Source organism: Xyrauchen texanus, chromosome 50 (genome assembly GCF_025860055.1).
Source record: "Xyrauchen texanus isolate HMW12.3.18 chromosome 50, RBS_HiC_50CHRs, whole genome shotgun sequence".
Classification (NCBI taxonomy): domain Eukaryota; kingdom Metazoa; phylum Chordata; class Actinopteri; order Cypriniformes; family Catostomidae; genus Xyrauchen; species Xyrauchen texanus.
Genome location: NC_068325.1, coordinates 8,411,034 through 8,436,417, shown reverse-complemented (window position 1 = coordinate 8,436,417; position 25,384 = coordinate 8,411,034). Strand labels below are relative to the sequence as shown.

Genomic DNA, 25,384 nt, shown 5'->3' with positions numbered 1-25,384 from the left:
CAAATCTCAATATGATGCTGGCTTTGCCAGAAAACTGTTGCTCAAAGATAAGTCCGTGCCGACTATTCTGGGAACAACGACGACGCAAACTGTAAGTAATCTATTTTAAACTTTAAACTACTTTTTAAAGCGCAATTTCATTCATTATGAATAATCACAGTGTTTTTACTTAGTTTACTTGCATATTGTTCTGGCTGGGGCGCCAATAATTGATACATAGGCACTGACGCTAGCCAATCATAACAGTGGGCGTTAACACTGAAGTCTTAAATGGAAAACGCCCCCAAAACAGACTGTTTGAATCAGAGGATGAGAAACAGGGTGGGAAAAGGTCATAAATCACTAGATTTTAAAAGTTTTTCTTAAAAAAAAATATATTAATACTATAATTGCACCTAAGGGAACATAATAATACAATAAAAAAACCCATGTCATGACCCCTTTAAGGTTTAGTCTTTTTATGTGCTGTTGTTACTGCAAAGCGCTGCATCAACAATACATTTCAAGATGGTCACTGTCAGACATTAAATCATCTCTAATGTGGAGATTAAAGTCTTTAGCTGATTCTGTCTGTCAATGTTTAAATAAATAGTTGCAGTAAAAAAGGTTTAAACTGCTGGATGTTGTGAACTAGATGTTTACCCGCAATCTTACAGTTCTGCACTTATTAATGGGTAGCAAAGATTGTCCTGAAACATTTCTGTTACATTAAGGCACGTCATTCTGAATGCACATAGGCTTTTTTTCATACTTTTTACTTTGATAGTTAAAATTGGAAGTCTTGCACATCCCTATTATCCAGTCGGATATGCACTCTTCAGAACAACGCTGATGCATTTACATGGCCATAAAAGCTGCATTCTCTAGGTGTTTTAAATGGCTTTTGCATTTACATGACGTTTTAGAATGCCGCTTAGCACAAAAACCCTGTGGAATGAACTAGGGATGGGCATTTGCAAAAAAAAACATTTGTAATCGAGTACTCTGACCCACAAAAAATTAGTAATCGATTACTCATAAATTAAAATGTAAGTAAAAATAAATATGTCACGTACTTGAAATTTATATTTTGTTTTATTCACAAACGTTACCAAGAATCGTTTCAACTTCAACAAACTGCTTTGCTTTTGGGGAAAAAGTAAATGAACGATATGCAAAAGGCTAATAAAACAACAACAACATTTGCACACACCCAGAGCTTAGAAACAGAGAAACCAATGCTGACGGCAGTAGGGTAATGCACACATACTCTGTATCTACATAAAGGCTATCACATTTTTAGAGTTTCACATGTTATTATTCAGAAAAACAAGTGATGAAAGTTGGCTTTTTATAAAAATGTGCTCTGCCTGTGTTTAGCGATTTTACTTACATACTGGTCTGATAAGCTTCTAAGTTTCACATACCGCTTCGCAGTTTCTTTCTACCATAAAAGAAGATCTTCAATTTGTGATATTCAAGTAGTGTTTTTAATAATCGACAGGCTAATGCAGAATGATTGCTTGATTCCTTGATTACTAGTGCATGTAATGTAAACAGGGTCACTGTAACCCAAATTTTGATTTATTAAATTTTTTAAAACAAAAGGAGGCATAAGTCAAAATGAATATTTGTAGTAATCAACATTATGCTACAAATGCTGATTGAGCTTAATTTATATTGAACCCAGAATATTCATTTAAGCTCATTTTACCCAAACTGCCATTACCGTAATGTGTACAGTAGGGTTGCGCGGTATACTATTACTAACGTAATATCGCAATACCAACAGTTTTTTTTAAAGGAATACACTAATATGGAATTTCTTGGTAGATAACCAATAATTCACAGCTCACTGTGCCAAGATATGTGTGTGTGTGTGTGTGTGTGTGTGTGTGTGTATATATCTATCTATATATATATACATATATATATACACACACTTATACATACAGTTGAAGTCAGAAGTTTACATACACTTAGGTTGAAGTCATTTAAACCAATTTTTTAGCCACTCCACAGATTTAATATTAGCAAACTATAGTTTTGGCAAGTCATTTAGGACATCTACTTTGTGCATGACAAAGTACATTCTCCAACAATTATTTACAGACAGATTGTTTCATGTTTAATTGACTATATCACAATTCCAGCTGGTCAGACGTTTACATACACTAAGATAACATTCCAGAAAATGATGTCAAGCTTTTAGACAATTTGACAATTACTTTCTGAGGTGCACTGAATTGGAGGTGCAGCTGTGGATGTATTTTAAGGTCTATCTTCAAACTCCGTGCCTCTTGCGAAAATCAAAAGAAATCAGCCAAGACCTCAGAAAAAAGATTGTGGACCTCCACAAGTCTGGTTTGTCCTTGGGAGCAATTTCCAAACGGCTGAAGGTACCACGTTCATCTATACAAACTATAGTACGCAAGTATAAACACCATGGGACCACGCAACTATCAAACTGCTCAGGAACGAGATGCTTTCTGTCTCCTAGAGATGAATTTATTTTGGTGTGAAAGTGCAAATCAATCCCAGAACAACAGCAAAGGAGGAAACAGGGATCTATATCCACAGTAAAAGGAGCCCTATATCGACACAACCTGAAAGGCTGTTCGGCAAGGAAGAAGCAACTGCAGTTTGACAACAGTTTGCAAGTGAACTGTTAATGAATTACTTGTGTCTTGACAAGATATTAAAGCAAATACAGCCGTTAATGTATTAGCAGACAGGACATATTCTTCAAACTTTTAGATTTGTGCGATTTCTAAATGTATATATGCTGCATGCTGTCTGTTATAGGATTCTTACTGCATGAAATCAGTATTAATGTAGATCTATCACACAGTAAAGTGTCAAATATGTAAGTACTTTCATTTTCATTAAATTACCTTTTTTAATGGTTTTATATTATAATTTTTTAAAGTGCAAATCAATTCCAGAACAACAGCAAAGGACCTTGTGAAGATGCTGGAGGAAACGGGTATCTATATCCACAGTAAAACGAGTCCTATATCGACATAACCTGAAAGGCTGCTCAGAAAGGAAAAAGCAACTGTTCCAAAACCACCATAAAAAAGCCAGACTTCAGTTTGCAAGTGCACATGGGGACAACAATCTTACTTTTGTGAGAAATGTCCTCTGGTCTGATGAAACAATTTAACTGTTTGGTCATAATGACCATCATTATGTTTGGAGGAAAATGGTGAGGCTTGCAAGCCGAAGAAAACCATCCAAACCGTGAAGCATGGGGGTGGCAGCAGCATGTTGTGTGGGTGCTTTGCTGCAGGAGGGACTGGTGCACTTCACAAAATAGAAGGCATCATGAGGAAGGAAAATTATGTGGACATATTGAAGTAACATCTCAAGACATCAGCCAGGAAGTTAAAGCTTGGTCGCAAATGGGGCTTCCAAATGGACAATGACCCCAAGCATACCTCCAGAGTTGTAGCAAAATGGTTTAAGGACAACAAAGTCAAGGTATTGGAGTGGCCATCATAAAGCCCTGACCTTAATCTAATATAAAATTTGTGGGCAGAACTGAAAAAGCATGCTTGCGATCTCATTTCTAAATGACAACGATTCTGCAATGTATATTTACATTCCAGTGCCATGCCTTTTTAATGCGGGGAAATTTAATTCAAAATGCACTTAGAGATGCATTGTTATATATTGATAACAATATATAACAATGAATAAACAAAAACGCAATGGCACATTTGTCCAGTACAGTGCTTTACAAACTGCAGGGTAGAAACAGAAACCGCATATAAAATTTTGTAATAAACTATAGGAAATATCTGCAAAAATATCTGCGGTAATTCCATTATCTGTGCAATAACTTTATTTTCGCAGTTATTGGCCAATAATATATCGGCCACAGAAATATAGTTTATCTCTAGGTAAAATATCATCTTGATGATTTGGAAAGCATGCAATTTTGGCTTCTAAATTAAGTGTCGGCAGTAAATATATTGATGCATCCAAAACTAGAGATGCACCGATCGACCGGCCAGGGACCAGAATCAGCCGATTTTCCAGACTGGTGACCGGCCGGTCAGCCTCATGTCTTTCCGATTCCAAGCCGGTCCTTTTTGTTGCCAGCGGCGCAGGCAATAACGTCACAGCCGCACGTAAACATGTCATTGGCGTGGAAGATCTTCACTGTGAGTGAAGAATACATAAAGTTCGCAATGTGTAATAATTGTAAGGCTAAAGTAAACCGTGGGGGAACCACCACAGTAACGTTCGGATCAACAAACCTAATTAGACATTTAAAACACCATCACCCAGCTGAAAATGGCCATTTTAAAAAAGAAGCTAAAAAGGGAAAGTGGCTAAAGCTAGCCAAAGCTCAGAGCCAGCCACAAGTGAGCAGCCTCTCCTATCTTTCCTTGATATGAGCAGCGAAAAGACCAAAGCAATTACGAGGAAAATTATGGAATTCATGGCCCTGGATGACCAGCAGTTCTCCATAGTTGAGGACAGAGGGTTCAGAAATCTGATAAATTTCCTCGAAACAGAGTAGGAGGTACTTTCCGACGTCACGTTGCCCGAGTTGTTTAATCTCGTGTCATGTCACATACACAGCCTGTTACCTGTCAACATTTGGGTACACAAATCCGGGAGAGGGAAAGTGCGGTGCTGACTGGCATAGGCAGGCTAAATACATACAAATTGTGCCGTTGTGATTTAATGTGCTGAGTAACGTGAAAATGGGTGTGAAATACAGGAGACTCCTGGGAAAAACGGGAGTGTTGACAGGTATGGTTACAAGCTGATCCCAAAGCTGCAATCAGTTTTACAACTGATATTTGGACATCTAACGTAAGCTTAATGTCAATGTTGAGCGTATTGGACACTTCAGTTTTTCAGATCTTTGGAATTGTTTTGTTAGATGAGTAATAAAGAGAAAAAGGTCAATTTATAAAAAATAGTGGAAAATGACATCTGTTATATAAAGCAACTCATTTGCAGTTAATTGTTATTTCTACCTCTTTCCAGTCACAGAGCACTTTATTTTGAGAGTTGTTTAAGTGAGAGAAGATCCTGTAACTTATATTATGAAAATAACATTTTGCATTGAAGAAAGGTGGATTTTGTTTGTATATGCGGTCAGTAATGGTTCTTAGAAAGAAAATCGGAAAAGATCGGTATTTGCAGGTCACACTTGCAAAGAAATCGGAATCGGCCAAGAAAATTGCAGTCGGTGCATCTCTATTCAAAACATATGCATAAAATAACGTGCCGATCCATAATTGATTTATAAATATTTTATGACATGCCTAGTAGATAGGGTTCTGTGCTTGTTTAGATATTCATCTGATAATGTTTTTTTTTTTTTCTCCTCCCACGGCAGACGTGTTCTGTGGGATCAGCATCTTGCTCAGAAAAGATATGAAGTGGCTTTTCTTCGAAATATGACAGCTTTAGGATTAATGGGGAGTTTATTAGAGGCTGCAGTCTCAGTCTTGCTGGGCTTACCTGTGTCTAATTTCAAAGAGATATAATGGTGTAAGGGTGTCTGCATCTGAAGTTGAAAATCGAAATACACATAGGCCTAGGCCATGATATCCTACCCTGAATAAAAGGCCTCTGGTGAATTGTGGTGATACTGGCAAGTAGCTTTTAGCGCTTGTAAAGTGCCCTGTTTACAATGCAATTGGGTTGCGAATGGTCAGCAGTAACTGCTATGATTCAGTTCACTTCAATCCTATTGACATGGTGTCTTATACCCTTGACTGCTTATCTCAAGATGTAGATGGAAAGTCAGGAAACTTAAGATGATTTTGACTGAGCTTGATTTTATCACCCCACAGGTGACTTTCAGTTAAGGCAAAGGGATAATTCAGTGCCACGACATCTTGCGCATGATGCAAATTTCATCATCAGCACAGTGCATGGACTGTCCACTCGGGTTGGGCGTTTTTTCCAAATTAATTCGAATTTGCATTTTGACACTATTGTTTTTCTGTTTTAAATCCAAATTTTGCAAAAAATATTGCAAACGCTATGTTTAGACTTTTGTAAATCCACCAAAGGCTGAACAAGGAAGAGAAAAATTCATAGCGCTTGTCTTAATGCCACTCCCAATCTTATCAGCTGTACGTGTGTGGGACACTCCAAATGAATGTGACCGGTTAACAACACGGAGACTGATATAAAAGACTGCAGTAATATTCCCATTACGACTGTACACCGTGTGATTGTAGCCCTGGTTCGTTCATACACCGGCTTAAGACCATAACTGATTTCTTCATTCATTTGTTTTCTTTTTACCCCTAAAAAAGCATTAATTACGTGACAGTTATGGGTGCTTCATTTCAAATCATGGAGAGGCTATATATGGGAGAATCAAACATCCACCACTCCTTTTGCAACAATGACTCGGATAAATAGCTAATTATTGCTTTGTTCTGTGACGTGTTTCAAGTGTACTGTATCTATAGCCAACATTTGGCAAGCGATCATTTCAACAAACTTTGCTAGGTTGAATTGTAATGATAAATTATTTAATATTGCTACGTTTCTCAGTGTGAACCGCTAGAGGGCACGTCTCCATCTGCAGGGGTTTATGAATATACACACAAATTGTTTGATATATAATGAGTACTTTCTAGATAAACTTGAGCATATATAGATATTGATTTCTAGATAACTTTCTAGATAGACTTGGTTTAGATCAGATGAATACCTACACATGCTAAGAATTTTTTAGCAGTTTTCTTATTCTATTATTTCTGAACATCTGGATTTATTAGATTTTAATTTATTTTACATTTACACTTCCACTCTGACAACTTCCCCATTTGGTGCATTTGTTCCTTATTCCTTGCACACCTTTATTTCCTATAATGCAAATCTCTAACCAGGTGGCTTGCATTCTAATAAATAACATACAATTTGAATCATGTTGGAGTACATTTTAAAGTTGAAAAATATTTAATAGTGAATCATCCATAAGTTTGATTAAAATTATTATTTTTTTTACATTGTTTTAATTTTCCTTTAGATGTCAAAATATAAAGAAAATTGTATTCCTTATGACATCAAGTTTGAGTGCTCCGCTCATCTACACACTCAGATAGGGCTGAAAAGTTTAGTCAACGTTGTCGACAATAAAAAATAGTCTGTTGTCGAATAGTCGTTTACTCTCATTTAACACATCATGAGATCATTTGAAATGCTAATTATGACGCGGGAGAGCAGCACTTCAGCTCTCTGTGCAGTCAGAGTCCCTTATATGTGATGCGTGAAAAACGGCGTAAGAATTTCAAACTTCTCATGCGCACTTGCTGCAGCTAGATTGTAACGTGATGGCTCATGACATAGTGAATCAATATATGTCACTGTGTGTATCTTATCGTGAAGAAAATCAGCGATTCGAGCTCTAGAGGAGAGCTTTTTTTTTTGACAGTTAAAGATAAATCAAAGTCAAGTGAACAAAAAGAGAGGGTGTAGTCTTAGCCTATTATACAATGCGAAAATTACATACATTTACTTTAGGAGCTAGAATGTAGAAGAAAGAATTGTTATTAAAGAATGTTGAATATAATATTTAAATATTTCAAAATATTTATAATATAATAAAAATACTTAAAACAAGATACATTTACCAGAGAAGCAGCATATAAGATATTTAGACTTGCTTTCAGAGAATGTATCTTGAATATAAGTATATTTTGTCTTTAATGCACTGGCAGAAGTATGAACAAGTGAAATAATACACTTACATAAAAAATACACTTATATTCAAGATAAATTCTCTGAAAGCAAGTTTAAATATCTTCTATGTTGCTTCTGAAGTATATGTATCTTGTTTTAAGGATTCTTAGATAATTTTAAATGGAAAACAATACAAAACACTTGATAACAATATACTTCAAAAAAATTTTTTTGCCATATCGCCCAGCCCTACAGTCTGCGTGCAGACCAGTTTTTCTGGACTGATGCCTGGCAGTTTATAAAATGCTCTACAAAATCCTGTAGACTTAAATTGAAGGTCGGACTTCATATCATGGGTCCAGAGTATTATACGCACTTGGGTGACTTGGGTGGCTTATTTTGACTTGGGCTAGTAACTAACCACCTAGCAACAACCCAGAAGACCATAGCAACCATCCATAACACTTATACATCTTGGTGACCAGTTGTGCAAGTACAAGCAACACTCATTTTCTATAGAAAATGAAAAATCTAGTTATTGTAGTTTTTATTAAGTGCAGTCACCAGTGTACCATTGTGTGTATATCCAAAACCCCTGTAGACTCATTAAGCTAACAGTGCATGTGCTGTCTGTCAGCTTCTTACTGAAAGGCATGAGCACACATTTGTAGGGCCTTTTGAAATCCGTTTTTATTTTTTTATGAGTTCCATGATTTAAATTCTAATTAAATTTGATCATAACTGTCTAATCAAATGAGAACAGAAATATTATCCCACTTTTCTACGTATTTTGAATAAATAAAATGCTTCTATACAGATTTATAAGATTACAGATTTTACACAGATGGAAACCTGATAGATTGGGCCATTATTATGAAAATGTACCATAGTTCTTTCATAGTATCTATAGTTTTAACATTGATATTTGTAATAAGACCATGGTAACCATAGGTAAAACCTATCCATGGCTCCTCACTACCATGGTTAGTAACTGTTAGTAATGCATTTTTTAATGAAACAACAGCAGTCTAAATACATATAGAAAGGTTTTCTGCCACAACCACCTTAGTTAATGCAGTTAGTATTACTACAGTATATCCATGGTACTTTTTTGTAAGCATTGTGATCTGTGAATTGAAAAGCCTTTTAATTAGTTTTCTTTGTCAGTGCTATTATAATGTTAGTGCTGTTTGTTTTAAACTAGGTTCATCACCAATACATAAGAGTTTTGCAACAGAAATTCTGTACCACATTCAAATGTGTTTCGCACATCTCACTTGTTCACAAGCACAAATAAAATAGTCTGTTGTGCGGTTGAGACTAGTCCGCGAATTACCGCACCTGCTCTGCACTCGTGCATCTCTATACTTGATTGAGCCATGTTGATAATTGATCAGTATAGTGCTGTTTCATTACACCTTTGAAGTGAGCAAAATGTGGTCCAAAACATAAAGACAGGGGAAGACTCATTAATATTCATGAGGAAAGCACTAACTGATTGTTCAGTGAAACTTTGCAATCCCCTGCCATCCTACGTTTCAGAAATTAGCTTGAGGGCCACATGAAATGAATCGAGTTTGACACGTGTTATGCGTTGACGTCACTGAGTATATGTGTGTATTTGTGTGTGTGTGTGTGTGTGTGTGTGTGTACCGTTCCGGCCTTCATAGGTGCTCGCTAACAGCACTTGCCCCTACAGTCTGTTAAGGCTAAATGGGGGATCTTTGTCTTTGTGTGTGTGTGTGTGTGTGTGTGTGATGGGGTCCCTTTCGCAGTGAATAAAGTGCACAGTTGACTTGGGCTGGCAAGCATTATGTTGTATCAAGAATATTAAATGAACCAAGTGATATCCCAACAGTGGTGCTAATAATTCAGCAGTGGCGCAGCTGCAAAATGCACATAGGGGAAACGCTGAATATAGTGCTGCACAGCAGAGCATCACAGTATTAATGAAATCATTAAACAAAACTTTTGTTCCATGCAAGAAGTACTCTTGCGTTTGAGATGTTATAGCTCTATTATATGCACAGTACGGCATGCAGCTCTCTCAGCCGGTGGCAGCAATGGAAATGAGCAGAACAGGCACATTTTTAAAAGTTGCGCTTTCTCCACGCTAAAACCGCGGCACACATTGGCAGAAACACATCAAAGTGATCAAAGACTTCAATCAAGTGCATGTACCAACAATTAAAAATAGCACAGAAGGGTGCAAGAACGTGTTCAGGATGCATTTATGATCCAAACAGCAAGACGCAGAGCAGCTGAATGAAAACGAATGAAGGTCTAACTTGACACAGTGTCTTTTAAAAGCAACATGATATGCATGACGATGGTTAAGGATGTCTGTCTAGTTCATGTTAATATACCAAAATAATTCACAATAGTCTAGATGGGCACTAGGTGTGTAAGTCCTTGTTGGTGTTCAGGAAAAGCCCACACTAGGCCTGTCTGTCCTGCTTTCTCACTGACCGAACGGGAATTGGTGAGGCCAAGGGTGAGATGATGTAAAAGTAGATGTTGATATTGTTGCTGTAGAGTCGGTCATGAATTAATGAGCCCCCTTAATGACAAAGGGATGTAGTGAACTAGATGTTTATGAAGCTTGGTTTCAATAAATGCATTTATTGCATTCGGATTAAGTTTTGAGTTCTGTAATTTACATTGTTTTTAGAGTAGAATGATCTTATATTTCAAAATATAAAGGAAAATTGTATTCCTCATGACATAACCCCTTTAAGTTTTATGAGCGCTCTGCTCATCTACACACTCAGATATAGCTGAAACATTTAGACAACGTTATCGACAACGTTGACAATAAAAATTGTCATAGAAAATTTCTGTTGTCAAATAGTCAACCCCCCAGTGAATGTCATTTAGAGGTGTTTTAAAAGATGATTTTGTCCTCTTAATGACTAGTAAGCATGTTTAATTCAACCTTTTTGGGGCACAAGCTGATTAATTATAAAGGTGAACGTGTCTTGTATTATTTTATGATTTAATCACTTCCGTCTTTGTTTCTTTTAATGCAAAGATATATATTACTGAACCTGCAGAGTTGCATTTACAATGTATAGTAACTGTGTGGAAATAAAGTGAACTGAACTCGCAACACCTCCCAAGATGATCAGAGATAATTTGCAGCATTTTCATTGATGACATTATTCTTACAAACAGTTTTCAGATGAATGAAACTGAGAAAAAAAGAGTGAAAACTCTTTACATGTGTTTGTTCCACGAGACCTCTGAAAAAACAGCGAATTAGACACAAGCATTGACTGCTTTTATTTAGTCTGTTCTTAAAAATATAATAAAGTGTGTTTCTTCAAGTGCATCTTTTTGACTAACAGCATGTCATGTTTTGTGTCACTCCGAGACGTCTTACAGGTTGCCCGCCTGTTGCAAGTAGATGAGCAAAATTACCCACGCATTAAAACATTTGGACAAGGAGCTTGTGGACTTGTTTCATCCTTGTCGCATTTTGCGGGTGGTGGGTGCTAGTTTCATGCCCTGGGCTACTGTTTAATATATTTGGTGACTTCTCAGATCCATGGTTTTGCCATTTCCCGATATTGTCGATCATCATCTGTGAGTGAGTGTCTCTCGCAGTTGCCATCAGAATCTTTGTGAGACATTTTTGATATCTGATAAAATTGTTCTGTTGCCCAGCCCTAGTGTGTGTGTGTGTGTGTGTGTGATATATATATATATATATATATATATATATATATATATATATATATATATATATATATATATATATATATATATATATATATATATATATATATATATATATTTTGGTTGAGGTTTGTTGGCAAAGAAGTTCCCACAAACCCATCTGATGCATTGTGAAAGAGATTTTAGATGAATTTTAGTGGCTGATTATCTGAATGACTTGATGTACGGTATCTCCTTTCTGAATTTGCTTGTTGGTTACCAACTCATACATTTCCTTCACAATGGGACGCTCCTAAATGCCTCTTTTCACATCCTACATTTTAATGAAAGTTTTGTCTATAAATCTCCAACCCTTCCCTTTTCCTTCAAAGAATGCTTAGAAATCTGATTATTTCGTTTTGAGAATTATGAGAAGTTTTTAATGAGACTTGTCTTTACATTATACATCTTAACTTTGAAAATAATAAACCATCTTTTTCTTTAACAGCCTAAGGATGTAAATCCCAGTGACCTGTCTGTGTACATCAGCTCTAGCACATCTGAAGGAAGGAATGCAGTTCAAACAATCATGAGGCTGCTGGCCTCCTTGCCACACCGACTACAACAAACACGCATTGCCCTGTTTGAGTTTTAACCCCATCAGGATTACAAGCTGCCTCGGTCCATCAACATACAGGTATGTATGAACACACACGGAAATAACAGCCCGTCCCTTTGGTTCAACACCAGAACGGCCCTTGAATAACGAACAATACAGGAGAGAGAGAGAAAGTGACAGAGACTGAGGGTCCCATGTGCCATTGGGCAGAGGGGCTTTCGCCATGAGCAGTACTCTGGGTAAAGATAAAGACTCTAAGGAGAGGGAACCCAAAGCTGAAGGGAAATCCAAAACCAAAGGGAAAGATGCCAAAGACGGGAAGAAAGACACGAGCGGTGCTTCGCCTGCTGTGGCCTTCACTTTGGATAGTACGATTAAGCGCCCCAATCCGCCACCCAGCACACGCAAAAAATCCAGTAATGCCGAGGTCATCAAGGAACTTAACAAGTGCCGTGAGGAGAACTCGATGCGCTTGGACCTGTCTAAAAGAGCCATCCATCTGTTGCCCTCCTCCATCAAGGAGCTGACCCAGCTGACAGAGCTCTACCTGTACAGCAACAAGCTGCAGTGCCTTCCGCCGGAGGTGGGCTGCCTGTCAAGACTGATGACGCTGGCACTCAGCGAGAACTCTCTCACCAGCCTGCCTGACTCACTGGACAACCTAAAGAAGTTGCGTATGCTTGACTTGCGGCATAACAAACTACGGGAAATCCCTGCTGTGGTCTACCGCGTCAGCTCCCTCACCACGCTCTACCTGCGCTTTAATCGTATCACCACCGTAGAGAAGGACATCAAAAACCTGTCCAAACTCACCATGCTCAGCATCCGAGAGAACAAAATCAAACAGCTGCCCGCAGAGATCGGTGAGTGACCTGGTGCTTAAAATGATTCCTTCTAAAACTATTAAAAGGGATAGTTCATATAAATATATATAGATATCAATTATTAATAATTATGGCATTTTAAATTATAATATAATTGATGTAATATATCATTTAACAATGTTATTTTAGAATAGAAAATATAACAATAATTCATTATAATTAAGTATATTATTTTAACAATAATTATTATAATAATGATAATTTTGCTACATTCAAATGGAGGCTAAAGAGCAGGCACAGCAGATAAACTTTTTGTTCAATAACCTGTTCTGAGGTTGTAATGACACATATCCCAATTCATTTTCACGGCAACTAAATACGGTTGACAGTTCACCTTTTACTATTTAATCCTGTTCTGTACACACACCGTTGAATAAAATATGGAAATGAGAACCACATTCTACATCCGAATTATCTCCCAAAAAATGCAGTTGGTGACAAACACATTCTCATCTATTCTACATAGTGTGTACAGGACTGAACTGAACAACTCGTTAATATTAATGGCATGAGCAATGGCACGTGTGAGATGTGTTCTCCTGGTGCAAATCACACTTACGGGTGAGTAAGTTCAATACTAATTTCCTACCCCAGCTGTAAGCGATGATAGCTGTTCTGGAACTTTCTTCAGACTTAGCCAGAATTTTAGGCACACCCTGCCCTCCAAAGACACTGTTGTACCATCATGACTGCCACTGAGCACCAGTGCGTCTTCTCAGCATTGTGAAAAACAACAATAGAAAAATATGGCCCTCAATTGATAACGGTTATAAATTTGAATGTGTTGTTAAACCTGAATGATCCGCTTCAACTAGTAATCTCTTAGATTTCTGCTATGATAATGACTGACAAAGTCATCAAAGTCTTCTAATTGGCTTATCAAATCATTTGTCAGCTGCCCGCAGCCACATTTTTATGTGTTGTTTACAAAGTCTATTGCTGTCTCAGAGACTGGTGAGATATCGCAGGACATCTGCATGCCATAAATAAAAAATGCACTTAGAGCACCTTTAATTAATGAGAATAATAATGCAGGCATTTGATAGACCTAAATGTGAGAATCGGTGTATTCTGTAATTAATATATAAATAGTAATAATGTAATAATCTGGGTTATATTGTAGGTGAGCTCTGTAACCTGATAACGCTGGATGTAGCCCACAACCAGCTGGAGCACCTTCCTAAAGAGATCGGAAATTGCACTCAGATCACCAACCTCGACCTGCAGCACAACGAACTTCTTGACCTACCTGAGACTATTGGTGAGGATCTAATCAAGATGGCATTTTTGTCCTTGGTTGCGAAGCATTTTCCTTTTACAATTTTTGTAATTATTATTATTTTTAAATCAACATAAATGTTACATTTTTAAGTCCTAATATAGTACAATGGATCAGTGGCCTTACATGCCAAGATATAAGGCTGTTTTGAAATCGGTTATTAAATGAACAGTCTTGCTTTAAGTACTCTTTAAGCATTTGGATCTAGGCCACAAATCGTAAGCTGAAGCATAACAGTGGAGTTGATGTTTATCATGCACTGTTACAGGTAACCTGTCAAGTATAAATCGGTTGGGCCTGAGGTACAACCGTCTATCAGCGATCCCTCGATCTTTAGCGAAGTGCCGAGAGCTGGAAGAGCTCAACCTCGAAAACAACAACATCTCCGTGTTGCCAGAGGTGAGTCTTATGTAGTGTGGCTAGATTTCAGAACTGTTCTGCTCTGTGCTTTTAATAATTGGCACAATTATTGTGTCAACTCTGACAATGTGCTATTGTCCGTTTGCTTCTCTATTCTCTGTCACACATGTATAACATAATTCTCCTCAGGGTCTGCTCTCCAGCCTGGTGAACCTGACGAGTCTGACGCTGGCACGGAACTGCTTCCAGTCTTACCCAGTCGGCGGCCCATCCCAGTTCTCCACCATCTACTCTCTCAACATGGAGCACAACTGTATCAACAAGATCCCTTTCGGCATCTTTTCTAGAGCCAAAGTGCTCAGCAAACTCAATATGAAGGTGAGAACACAATTGCTGGTTCTTGGGAGGTCACTGTTAGTGCTGTTGAACATACGCAGCTCACAAATTTTATTTCAGATTAAGTGAAAGCATACTATTATAGTCAAATAAGCTTTGTATCTTGCCCATAGCACAAATGATGTGGCACATGAATGATCCTCAAATGGTATGGCTTTTTGAGGAGAGGTGTTTATTAGTTTTCTAAGCAATTAGACTTAAGATTTTGGCCTGGTGGACAATTAAACAGGCAAAAATACAATTCCATTAGACTGGCATTGGAGGGATCCAAGGCCTATTTATGGATCAGAATATCATAGAGACTTTGCATATTTTTTTTTCTTTTAAATAAAAATGGAGAAAATTTTATTTACTTATTTTTCTGTTTATTTTAAACTATTTTTACAGGACAACCAGCTAACGTCCCTCCCGCTGGATTTTGGGACATGGACCAGCATGGTGGAGCTAAATCTGGCAACAAACCAGCTCACCAAGATTCCAGAGGATATCTGCGGGCTTGTATCTTTAGAGGTAGCTCACTGTTTCCACATTCTTACATGTTGTTTTAATACAACAGGGTCAGGGACATTAGTTTGGCTCATTATTTTGATTTGTTTACTTTAGGTCCTCATATTGTCCAACAATCTCCTGAAGAAGTTGCCTCATGGGATTGGGAATTTACGGAAATTACGAGAGCTTGACTTGGAGGAGAACAAACTGGAGTCTCTCCCAAATGAGATTGCCTACCTTAAAGATCTACAGGTAGGACAATTGTATCAGTGCATTGCTCTATAGCTGTTTTCCAAAAACTTGCAATACTGTCTACATAGGCAGCTGCTTTCTGAGGAGGCATCCTAACAAAAATGGAACCTTATAAGTGACTGATTTGAAGTGTTCTGCAAAGATAGTAATTCTGTTTACAGTCACTCCCAAACAAGTAGTTTGAAGCACATAAGAGATACCACTTACGCTTTAACCCTCTGGGGTCTGAGGGTGTTTTGGGCCGTGGAGAAGTTTTGACATACCTTGACAATTGTGCTTTTTTCAGTTGCTTAAAAAATGGCTAAAGTCTGATAACACTGTATTCAGCACAACGGGGCTACAATAATATGTGAGCAAGATGTGTGTACATGTTTGTATTTTTGATAAAATAACGTTTATGCATGGTTTTTGAAAAAAAACAAAATGTCTAAGTCATTGAAATAAGGGACTTTTGAGAACTGGATCTTGTAGCTGGAGTTTGTGCTACAAAATGATGTGAAAACCATCCTGAGCACTCATTCATACAAAACAATATAGTACTTTAACTTTTGTAAGACACTTTTAGTGTTAGAAATGTCATATGCGAGGAGGCGGGAACTGTTATGAATATTGAGGTAATTCACACCTGAGGACACAAAAGACCCCTCCCCTAGGCCTATCAATGAGGAATGTGACGGAGAATGAATGTGAGGAGACTTAATGTTCAAAATCAAGTTTTAAGTTAGAAAACTATCACATTACAAATATCGTTACTTTCAAGTTACTTTCCAAAACAATCAGACTACATTTTCTTTACATAAAGACTTTACTTAATTTGAGACCTACGCCTACCATTTAAAAGAAGTCTCTTCTGCTCACCAAGACTGCATTTATTTGATCCAAAATACAGTAAAAACAGTGTGTGAACTCATTTTACAATTTAAAAGAACAGTTTTCTATTTGAATATATTGTAAAATGCAATTTGTGATCAAAGCTGAATTTTCAGCATCATTATTGCAGTCTTCAGTGTCACATGATCCTTCAGAAATCTTTATAATATGCTGATTTTCTAATATGGGCATATTTAAAGTGCATTTTACTCATTTACACCTGAACAGATATTTGCAAGCACAAGCATTGATGATAATGAGGCAGCATAAACCCTAGATAAAATATATTCTAAACATTAATATAATTTTATATCCTATTACATATCATATTTATATCATACAGCATACAATTTAAATAACTGCTTTAGCCGAAACAGCATTTAAATGTAACTAAAACTTGCTTATTAGGACATATTTCAAATGTCAATACTCTGAATCCTGTCTGGCAAGTCTGGAAACAATCCCACTAGTAAAATATTTACGTTTATATAAAATAGCATGTCAACTAATGAAAACTAAATGACTTACTCATCCGAAATTGTATCCTCGGCTGGATCAAGTCTCTCTTCAAAATACAAAGGTTCATCGAGTCCGGCTCTTCTTCTGAGGAAAATGTTAACTCTTCCTTACTATCCAGGAATTTCCTCCTCTGTGTATCCTTACAAATGCACAGTAAAGTGAATGAATTGTTTACATCAAACCTCACAGTCGGGGGCGTGCACCATTTGCATTGATCGTCTCAGCACATTAGTGCATGAATAGCGTGCTCTGCTGGTGGGTGGGATCACATTATCTATAATTTGATGAACCGGTAAAAACTGTACATCGCTTTGTTTCATACAGATTACATTGCAGGAGAATATTTGTTTTCAATTTGAATTGTTTTATTTAAAAGTAGAAATCTTAAGCTTTCTTTAAACATATGTTTCATGTTTGTGTGTTAAGTATTCGCAGAGTTTCAGTTCATTTTTGTGACGTGTTTCAGATATATGCTTGTGAACACAGAGACAGCTGAAAGCTCACCCTTTTTATTTTCTTTATTTTACAAAAGCACAAGGTTATTTTGAGTGTACTCAAATAAAACTAGACCCTTTATAGTCTCTAATGATGTCTTACACTTATCTGTATGCCCCAAAATTATGGAGTATTTTAAGTTGTTTCCGCTGTAATGACGAAAATATCCAGCAGGATGCGCCGTCGACCCAAGAGGGTTAAGTTGGTGCCAGTAGAGTCTTACATTAGCATGTTGCTAAGCTAACAAATTGATACTATAATAAGCAGAGAAAAAAAAGCACACACACATATTGGGTGACATTCTTAATTCGCTAGAATTTAATAAGCAATTTGTTTACAGAATGTGTCACTAGGCTGACATTGGGCTGGGGTTACTGATTGGATGCAGATTGGTCTGAAACTCATTTTTTCATCTTTATTTGCAGAAACTTGTGTTGACCAATAATCAGCTGACCACTTTGCCAAGAGGGATCGGTCATCTGACCAACCTGACGTACCTGGGCTTGGGAGAAAACCTACTGCAGCACCTACCTGAAGAGATTGGTATGTTGTTACTGCTGCCCTCAAATACAAAACTAGGGATGTGCCGATACAATACAATATTAAGATATAATTTTCCCTTTTCTCCTGATATGGATACTTTTGATCGATATTTGTGCGCATCACATCATTATCTTTTTTTCCTACAAATAATGAAGCAGGTCGTCAAATGGGTGCATTTCACGGTCATATTTAAAGGTACTGTAAGCTATTTTAGCCATTCTTAGTTCTATGAGAGAGTGCCATTGATTTAGCCATGCCCCCTTTCCAAAACACCACACTGATACCATTGAGAACATTTCCCCATGGTTTTCAATCACAACAGTAGCGAAATAGCACCCTCAACTGACAAATTGTAAATCCGAATATGACATTAAGCCTCAATAATTAGCTGCAACTACAACGACACTATGAACACACGCAAGAGGATTGACAGGCAGAAAGCGTCAGAGGCCGCGGCCCGCAGTCACATTTTTGTTTGCTGTTTACAGAGTCTAGAGCTGTCACAGAGACCATTGAGATCTTTCATGGTGTATTATTTGCATACCTTCCATTAAAAAATAGCTTGCAGCACCTTTAACCACAAATCAATGCAAAAAATATGAAAAACTATATTAAAATTTACATAAAGAGAATTAAATCTACATTTAGGACCATTAAGATTTCTTGCATTGTGACAATAAAGCACATTTTACCCCCCAGTTCTCATTACTGTAAAGCGTCCATACATTTTACTTTTTTCATTGATGATTCTCATTACCATAACAGTATTGTTTACTGTGTTATAGTTACAAAATGCTGTTGTGTAAAGATTTTTTTAATTAAAATCTGCGAAAATGGAAGGCATTTTTTCACATTGTGCTAGAGTACATCAAAAATAAACATCTTTTTTTCCACATTGTGGTAATGAAAATTGGGGTAAAATACACACAACTGTCAAGAAAGTAATGTCACACTGTAAAGAAATTGCCCTAAAATTATATTTTCGGAAAACTTTATTTTCTATGTTTCTTTTGATATTGTAGAAAAACAGGACCTGGACATTATCTTGACAGGTTTTGTGAGAATCACCCAAATACAGCTCTGTTTCTTTGGATTTACTCTTTATAGTATAGTTTAATTTCTTCCAAATTACGAATAAAAATATTGTCATTTTGAGCATTTATTTGCAGAAAATGACAACTGGTCAAAATAATAATAAAGATGCTGTGTTTTCAGACTTCAAATAATGCAAAGAAAACAAGTTCATATTCATTTATAAACAACACATTACTAATGTTTTAACTTAGGAAGAGTTCAGAAACCAATATTTGGTGGAATAATCCTGATTTTCAATCACTGCTTTCATGCGTCTTGCCATGCTCTCTGCCTGGGTGACTTTATGCCACTCCTGCTGCAAAAATTCAAGCAGCTCGGCTTTTTTTTATGGCTTGTGTCCATTCATCTTCCTCTTGATCACATTCCAGAGGTTTTCAATAGGGTTCAGGTCTGGAGATTGGGCTGGCCATGACAGGGTCTTGATCCGGTGGTCCTCCATCCACACCTTGATTGACCTTTGGGAACAAGTTAAAAAAACATCAGTATTGTTTTGTATGAATATGAACTTGTTTTCTTTGCATTATTCAAGGTCTAAAAACACTGCATCTTTTTATTTTGACATTTGTCATTTTCTGTAAATAAATGCTCAAAATGACAATTTTTATTTGTAATTTGAGAGAAATGTTTCAGTAGTTTATAGAATAAACAAAAATGTTCATTTTACTCCAATGCATACCTATAAATAGTAAATATTTTGTAGATAATTTTGTAGTGGTCTCTTAATTTTTTCAGAGCTGTAAGTGCAAACTAATTAAGTGCTTTTCTCGGTGCGTTCAGAGTTGCTTCTATGAGAAGCCAAATCGACAGAAGTGATCCAGCAGATTCATCTTCTTACCCTTGATGGAGTTTCAGTCATGATTAGGGATGCACTGATGTAGTGGCTACCAATATATATATCGGACAATTATTGACCAAATTAAAGTAATCAAGATATATGTTATAAGCATGGAAATGCTGATATGAAAAACTAAAGGTTTATTTTTAATTACTAACACACTTTGTAAAAACTCTGAATATAAATGCACAGAAATCTAGAAATAATAATAGCCACAATATGTAGAATGGTTTGCAGAACTAAGAACATGTTATATTTGATTGTTGTTCTTATGTTAATGCAGAAAAAATGCTATAAAGTGGCATGACAGTTGGGGGGAAAAAAGGTACTTACTTATAGGCTACAATCTGAGGGAAACAATCCAAAACACTTTAAAACCAGCAGACATTGACTACTGGGATATCTGTATGATATTCATTAATTCTGCATGATTGATTGAATTAAGATTGAATTATTACTACACCTTAAAAGACTGCATTTTCTGCATTCAATGCTTCAGGTATCGCTGTGTGAGCAAGCAGCGCCCGCTAGCGGTCTGGATGGCATTAACCATTTTAACACTATACAGAATATAAAATTGGGGTTTGTTCCTTTTAGTTAAAATTTTTATTTTTCCATGATGTGGTTGACATTTACAGGACATTTTCCAGCATATACATACATATTTTTAGTGTTCTTTCATATACAATGCATGTGTGTAAAATATCATGTCGTGTGTAAAACAGATCAAATCCATGTTCATGCTTTTGTACATTTTGAAAGCATAATTCAAAATGTGATCTGATGACAAATAAGGTAAAAAGTGGCCAAATATCGGTATCGGCCCAATAATTTCATTTTGGTGCAATGAAACGCTTTGTATCGAATCGCATCAAAGTTTGTGTCATAACATGAGATTGATAGTTGGCTAAATTCTATGGCCAGCCTTAAAAGACACCTGCACATCATGGTGGAGTGTTACATTTTTAGAATTAAAATTCAAAGAAGCTAACAATAGCCATTCTCTCTGTCTTTCCTATGACCACAGGTACTCTAGAGAACCTTGAGGACCTGTACCTGAATGACAACCCCAACTTGCACAGTTTACCATTTGAGTTGGCCCTGTGCAGTAAGCTGTCCATCATGAGCATAGAGAACTGCCCTCTCAGCCACCTTCCGCCCCAGATCGTCGCTGGAGGCCCTTCATTCATCATCCAGTTCCTCAAGATGCAGGGGCCTTACCGTGCCATGGTCTGACACCCCCTGTCTGAGGCTCACACACTGTACAAACAAAATCAACGAAGAGTAAAAACAGCATCGCTATTCGATGTTATCTTTGAAGATATCGTCGTCATTACATTATATGTAGGACAGGACTCCACAACTGGGTTCCAAATATAGGAATCATTGTCAGTTAGGTCACCTTTGTCCTCCAGTCAAGTAGAAAACGATGTCTAGACTTCTGTTGCCAAAATTAATGATTATATACGTTAGTGATTCTAAGAAAAGAGGCGCTGCTTAAATGCTGAAATAATTTTGCCAATTTATTGAAAGTCATTATAGGGGGTTTTGATGCCAGGAAACAGTTGTATGCAAAAACAGAATATTTTTTACAACTTAATTTTTTGCTGCTGTTGCCGCCAGACTGTATGTTGGTTGATTTTTTCTTTCTTTTTTTAATCATCCCACAACCAAAATATTTGTATTGTACAGATGACCTGTTTGGAAGCAGTGAACAAATTTTAGTGTTGCTTTTTTTTTTATTATGATGATTATTATTATAGAAATGGTGCCTATCCAGTGCAGTTGGGTGGTTTTTGTCTGAACATAATTATCTTTAAGGTTTTTAGTACAAAAGGATGAATTTACAGATGTATAACTTATACAGTAATTCATTTTGTAATTATTGATCATTACTTTGTCAGTCCCCCTTTTTTTAATATCCATTCCTCTTCACTGTTGGGCTTCGCTTGACTTTTTTAAAAGATAAATCTGCGATTCCCAGTGATTAAGTTTTCTACGTAATCGATAGTATTTGTGAAAAAGTGACGTGGCTAAATAAATAAAGAATATTAATTGACAGCAATCATATAATGGTTTGAGTAATTAGAAAGTTAGTTCTTTCACACTATAGGCGTGATTGTAATGAGACCTTTAGAAAATATCCTGCTCCTATTTTACTCCTAAATTAAGAGAAACAAATAAGAAATGTATTTTGCATATAGAAAATTAAGCCTATTTTAGGGCCATTAAGATTGGTTTAGATATTTTTTTTATTGTGATATTTACACACAAACCCCAAATTCTCACAACCACAATGCAAAAAAATAACATTTAAATTGCAAAATATTTATACATCAAGGTGTAGTACTCCCTTGGTGTTTTTACTCTTTCTCCATTTTCACTGATTTTAATTTAAAACATTGTATAACCCTATTGTTGTTTCACTCTTAATACAGTAAAAAACAAAATGATCTTCCTCCGCAGGCAGCATTTTAGACATCACAGTCATGCTCCAGATGTGAAGGCTATTCCAAAACATAGGTATCTTAGTTATGCTGCCTCAGAAGATTCCTCGTTTTGGACAAATTTAAAGGTAGAATCGAATATGTAGGCAATCCCAGAATGCACTGTGATGAGCTTGGTGAAAAAATAAACCCAAGATGGCAAGACAGCGTGAGATTTGTATTATAATAGAAAACTGACTATTGTACCCAAAATGTGTTTACTATCCGTATATATGCTCGGAGTATTGCGTTGTTCCTATCATGTCACCTCTATTGAAATCAGTTGCGAGCCGTTGTCAACGAGTGCCATTTCAATGACGCGCGGAGCTGCGTCTATGTAGAGCGTTCCAAATCACTCTCTTATGAGGCATTGAATACAACTGCCTATGTTGGCAAGAGACAGCAAGACAGTTCACTAAGTTTTGAAACTGACCCAATGTCTGTGTTGCGGTAATGAGAATTGTAATTGAACAGATAATAGTAAAACGTCCGTACACAGTGCGGTAATGAGAATTGGGGGAAAATGGGCCTAAGTGTCCTGAAAACAATGCAAACAAATTGTTAATGGTTAATGCAAAATAAAACATTTTTTTTTTGTAACTATTTGAGGTTAAATATGACCAGGAAATTTTCTTTTGACAGGTTTCATGAGGATCACATATAGGGCAACGTTATTCAAAGCAGCCATTCTGAATCTGTTTGGCTGGAGTTTTGGTTGGGTCTGTGATGTTTACTTATCTGCCATATCAACAGTGTTGTGCTCCGCTTAAGTCCTATTGGTGAGAGTTTGCTTCTACATATCAGGTGCCGAACAATGCTAGCAGTTAACGTCAGATCTGAAGGCCCACATTTACTGAGGAATGCCAAAAACACCCATTTATGTCAGTTCTCTTCATTATTTCTTGACAGAATCTCCAGTAACGCTATCATGTAATGTAGGACCAGTCTTAAACTATACAATTCGTTTTTTGCTCTTTTCATTTACTTTCACAGGATCTTTATTTTGTTTGCACCGTTTGTCTCATACACCGCCCCTCTAATGCTGCTGCTTTTAATGCACTTTGTATTGATATTTGGCACCCTCCTAGAGTAAAAGGGTCAAAAGATTTCATGTTACCAGTTCAACATATGGATGGGGCATTTTTTATTATTATTTCTGAAGTATTTTATCGTTTATTTTAATTATCTATCATGTATATTTTATAACAACGAATGAGTAATGTTTGCCTCGGTAAAATAAAAAGTTAACACATTCTATTAAGAGCCTTATTTCTTGATTTTTTTAGGCTTTGATGCCATCTCTTTATTAAATATTTTGATTTAAACTTTTCTGTCTGGCTAGTTTGTGTGTTTCAAATGGTGCAAATCATCAAATTATTAAAATGAAAGCCCGTTATTTTTGGATTATACAAACTTGGAATTTCTTTTGGTTTTAGTATTATATCAAGCAACTGTAAATTTACAACTCCACTTTAGTTTATCAAGCCAAATGTATTTTGTTAGTGTTTGTTTGTCACTTTCCCTTTTCATTTATTAAGACATTGGCAGCAGTGTAAAGATTTGCAGCAACTAAGAGGAACTTCATGGTCGTGGGGCCACATTTGGTGTAACGAAAGGACACAAATCGCTGCTTTTATCAACCAGCAGAACCGGTTGCTGCTTTATGGACCTCCTAAAAACGTATTGCTGTAAAAGAACCGACCGAGGCGAGACGTTACTGACTTGAGTTCTCGGCCGGTTCTACCAGCACAGACGTTCTATTACAGATGAAATCCCTCTGGACCCTTTTGGCCAATACGGTGCATGTCCTGCGCCTAGCGCAGACGCTGAATAAAACGGAAAAATATAAACATTGTAAAAAGGGCTTTCTCTGTTAATGCTTAACTATACACCAGAGGCATTGCATTCCTGGTTTTGTATAAAAGCTTAGAACTGTACATTTGATTTTTCTTTTTGTGTGTCTGTATGCGTGAGTGTGTGAGGAAATAGATGTTAAAATTGAATTCTTATGTGACAATAAATGCCTTTGATGAGTGCTTCAAGTGAGACTTGCATTAGGGACACGCCATTGTGACGCGTTCCATTTCAGTTTTCGTTTAGCATTTATGTGCCATATATGCAGGGCTTATTTTTTTAAGTCTGCTAACAGTTATAATGTTCGATTTTGGATGAGAGAGCATTGATCACAAACCAGGAATGTAGTCAAATAAAAAAAGACAAATAAAAAATAAGTTGTAATCAGCTGGGGTGACCGTTTTGATTTTATATTGTTTTGGTGAATTCATATTTTTCTATTGTCTGTGCTTTTAGGTCATAGAAACTGTATAAATGAAGTTCATTTTCCATGTTTGATTTTCTTTTTTTATTAATAATATTATTAGTGTAGGAATGTGTTATGTCCTGCTTTTTTCTTGCCTTGCTATGTATAGGAAACAAGCATGTAATTTTTTTTTTAAGATTACTTATTGTCTGGTTGGACAGGGATGTAAAAAAAAAAAACAGTTCTAAAGATAAAAATCTTGCTCTTTCATCACTGCAAAATGTTTGTTTTTCTTACTTCATTAGGGTTTCAGAAGTGTTGTGCAGACTTTCTCTAGAAAAACTAACAAGCCTTAAAGGGATAGATCACCCTAAAATGACATTTCTCATCAATTACTCACCCTCATGCCATCCCAGATGTGTATGACTTTCTATCTTCTGCTGAACACACAGATTTTTAGTAGAATATTTCAGCTCTGTTAGTCCTTTCAATGCAAGTGAATAGTGGCTAGAACTTTGAAGGTCCAAAAATCACATAAAGGCAGCATGAAAGTAATCCAAATACTCCAGTGGTTTAATCCATGTCTTTAGAAGAGATTTGATCGGTGTGAGTGAGAAACAGATAAATATTTAAGTCCTTTAATATTTATAGTACAAAAGGATTGAAATATTGAGCTGTTTCTTACCCAATGTGATTGC

At 36.6% G+C, this 25,384-nt stretch overlaps 1 protein-coding gene across 3 annotated transcripts in view; it reads left to right on the top strand.

The window, feature by feature from the left end:
• LOC127641167 (leucine-rich repeat protein SHOC-2-like) overlaps positions 1–25,169 on the top strand; it is a 30,857-nt gene extending 5,688 nt beyond the window's left edge. For all 3 annotated transcript variants that reach the window (XM_052123973.1, XM_052123974.1, XM_052123972.1), the window contains exons 2-9: positions 11,813–12,786; positions 13,931–14,068; positions 14,355–14,485; positions 14,636–14,824; positions 15,230–15,352; positions 15,446–15,583; positions 17,893–18,010; positions 20,968–25,169. In XM_052123973.1, the coding sequence (XP_051979933.1) occupies positions 12,147–12,786; positions 13,931–14,068; positions 14,355–14,485; positions 14,636–14,824; positions 15,230–15,352; positions 15,446–15,583; positions 17,893–18,010; positions 20,968–21,176 (1,686 nt within the window). In that variant the 5' untranslated portion in view covers positions 11,813–12,146 and the 3' untranslated portion in view covers positions 21,177–25,169. The remainder of the gene's footprint in view (positions 1–11,812; positions 12,787–13,930; positions 14,069–14,354; positions 14,486–14,635; positions 14,825–15,229; positions 15,353–15,445; positions 15,584–17,892; positions 18,011–20,967) is intronic.
• The last annotated feature ends 215 nt before the right edge of the window (positions 25,170–25,384 follow it).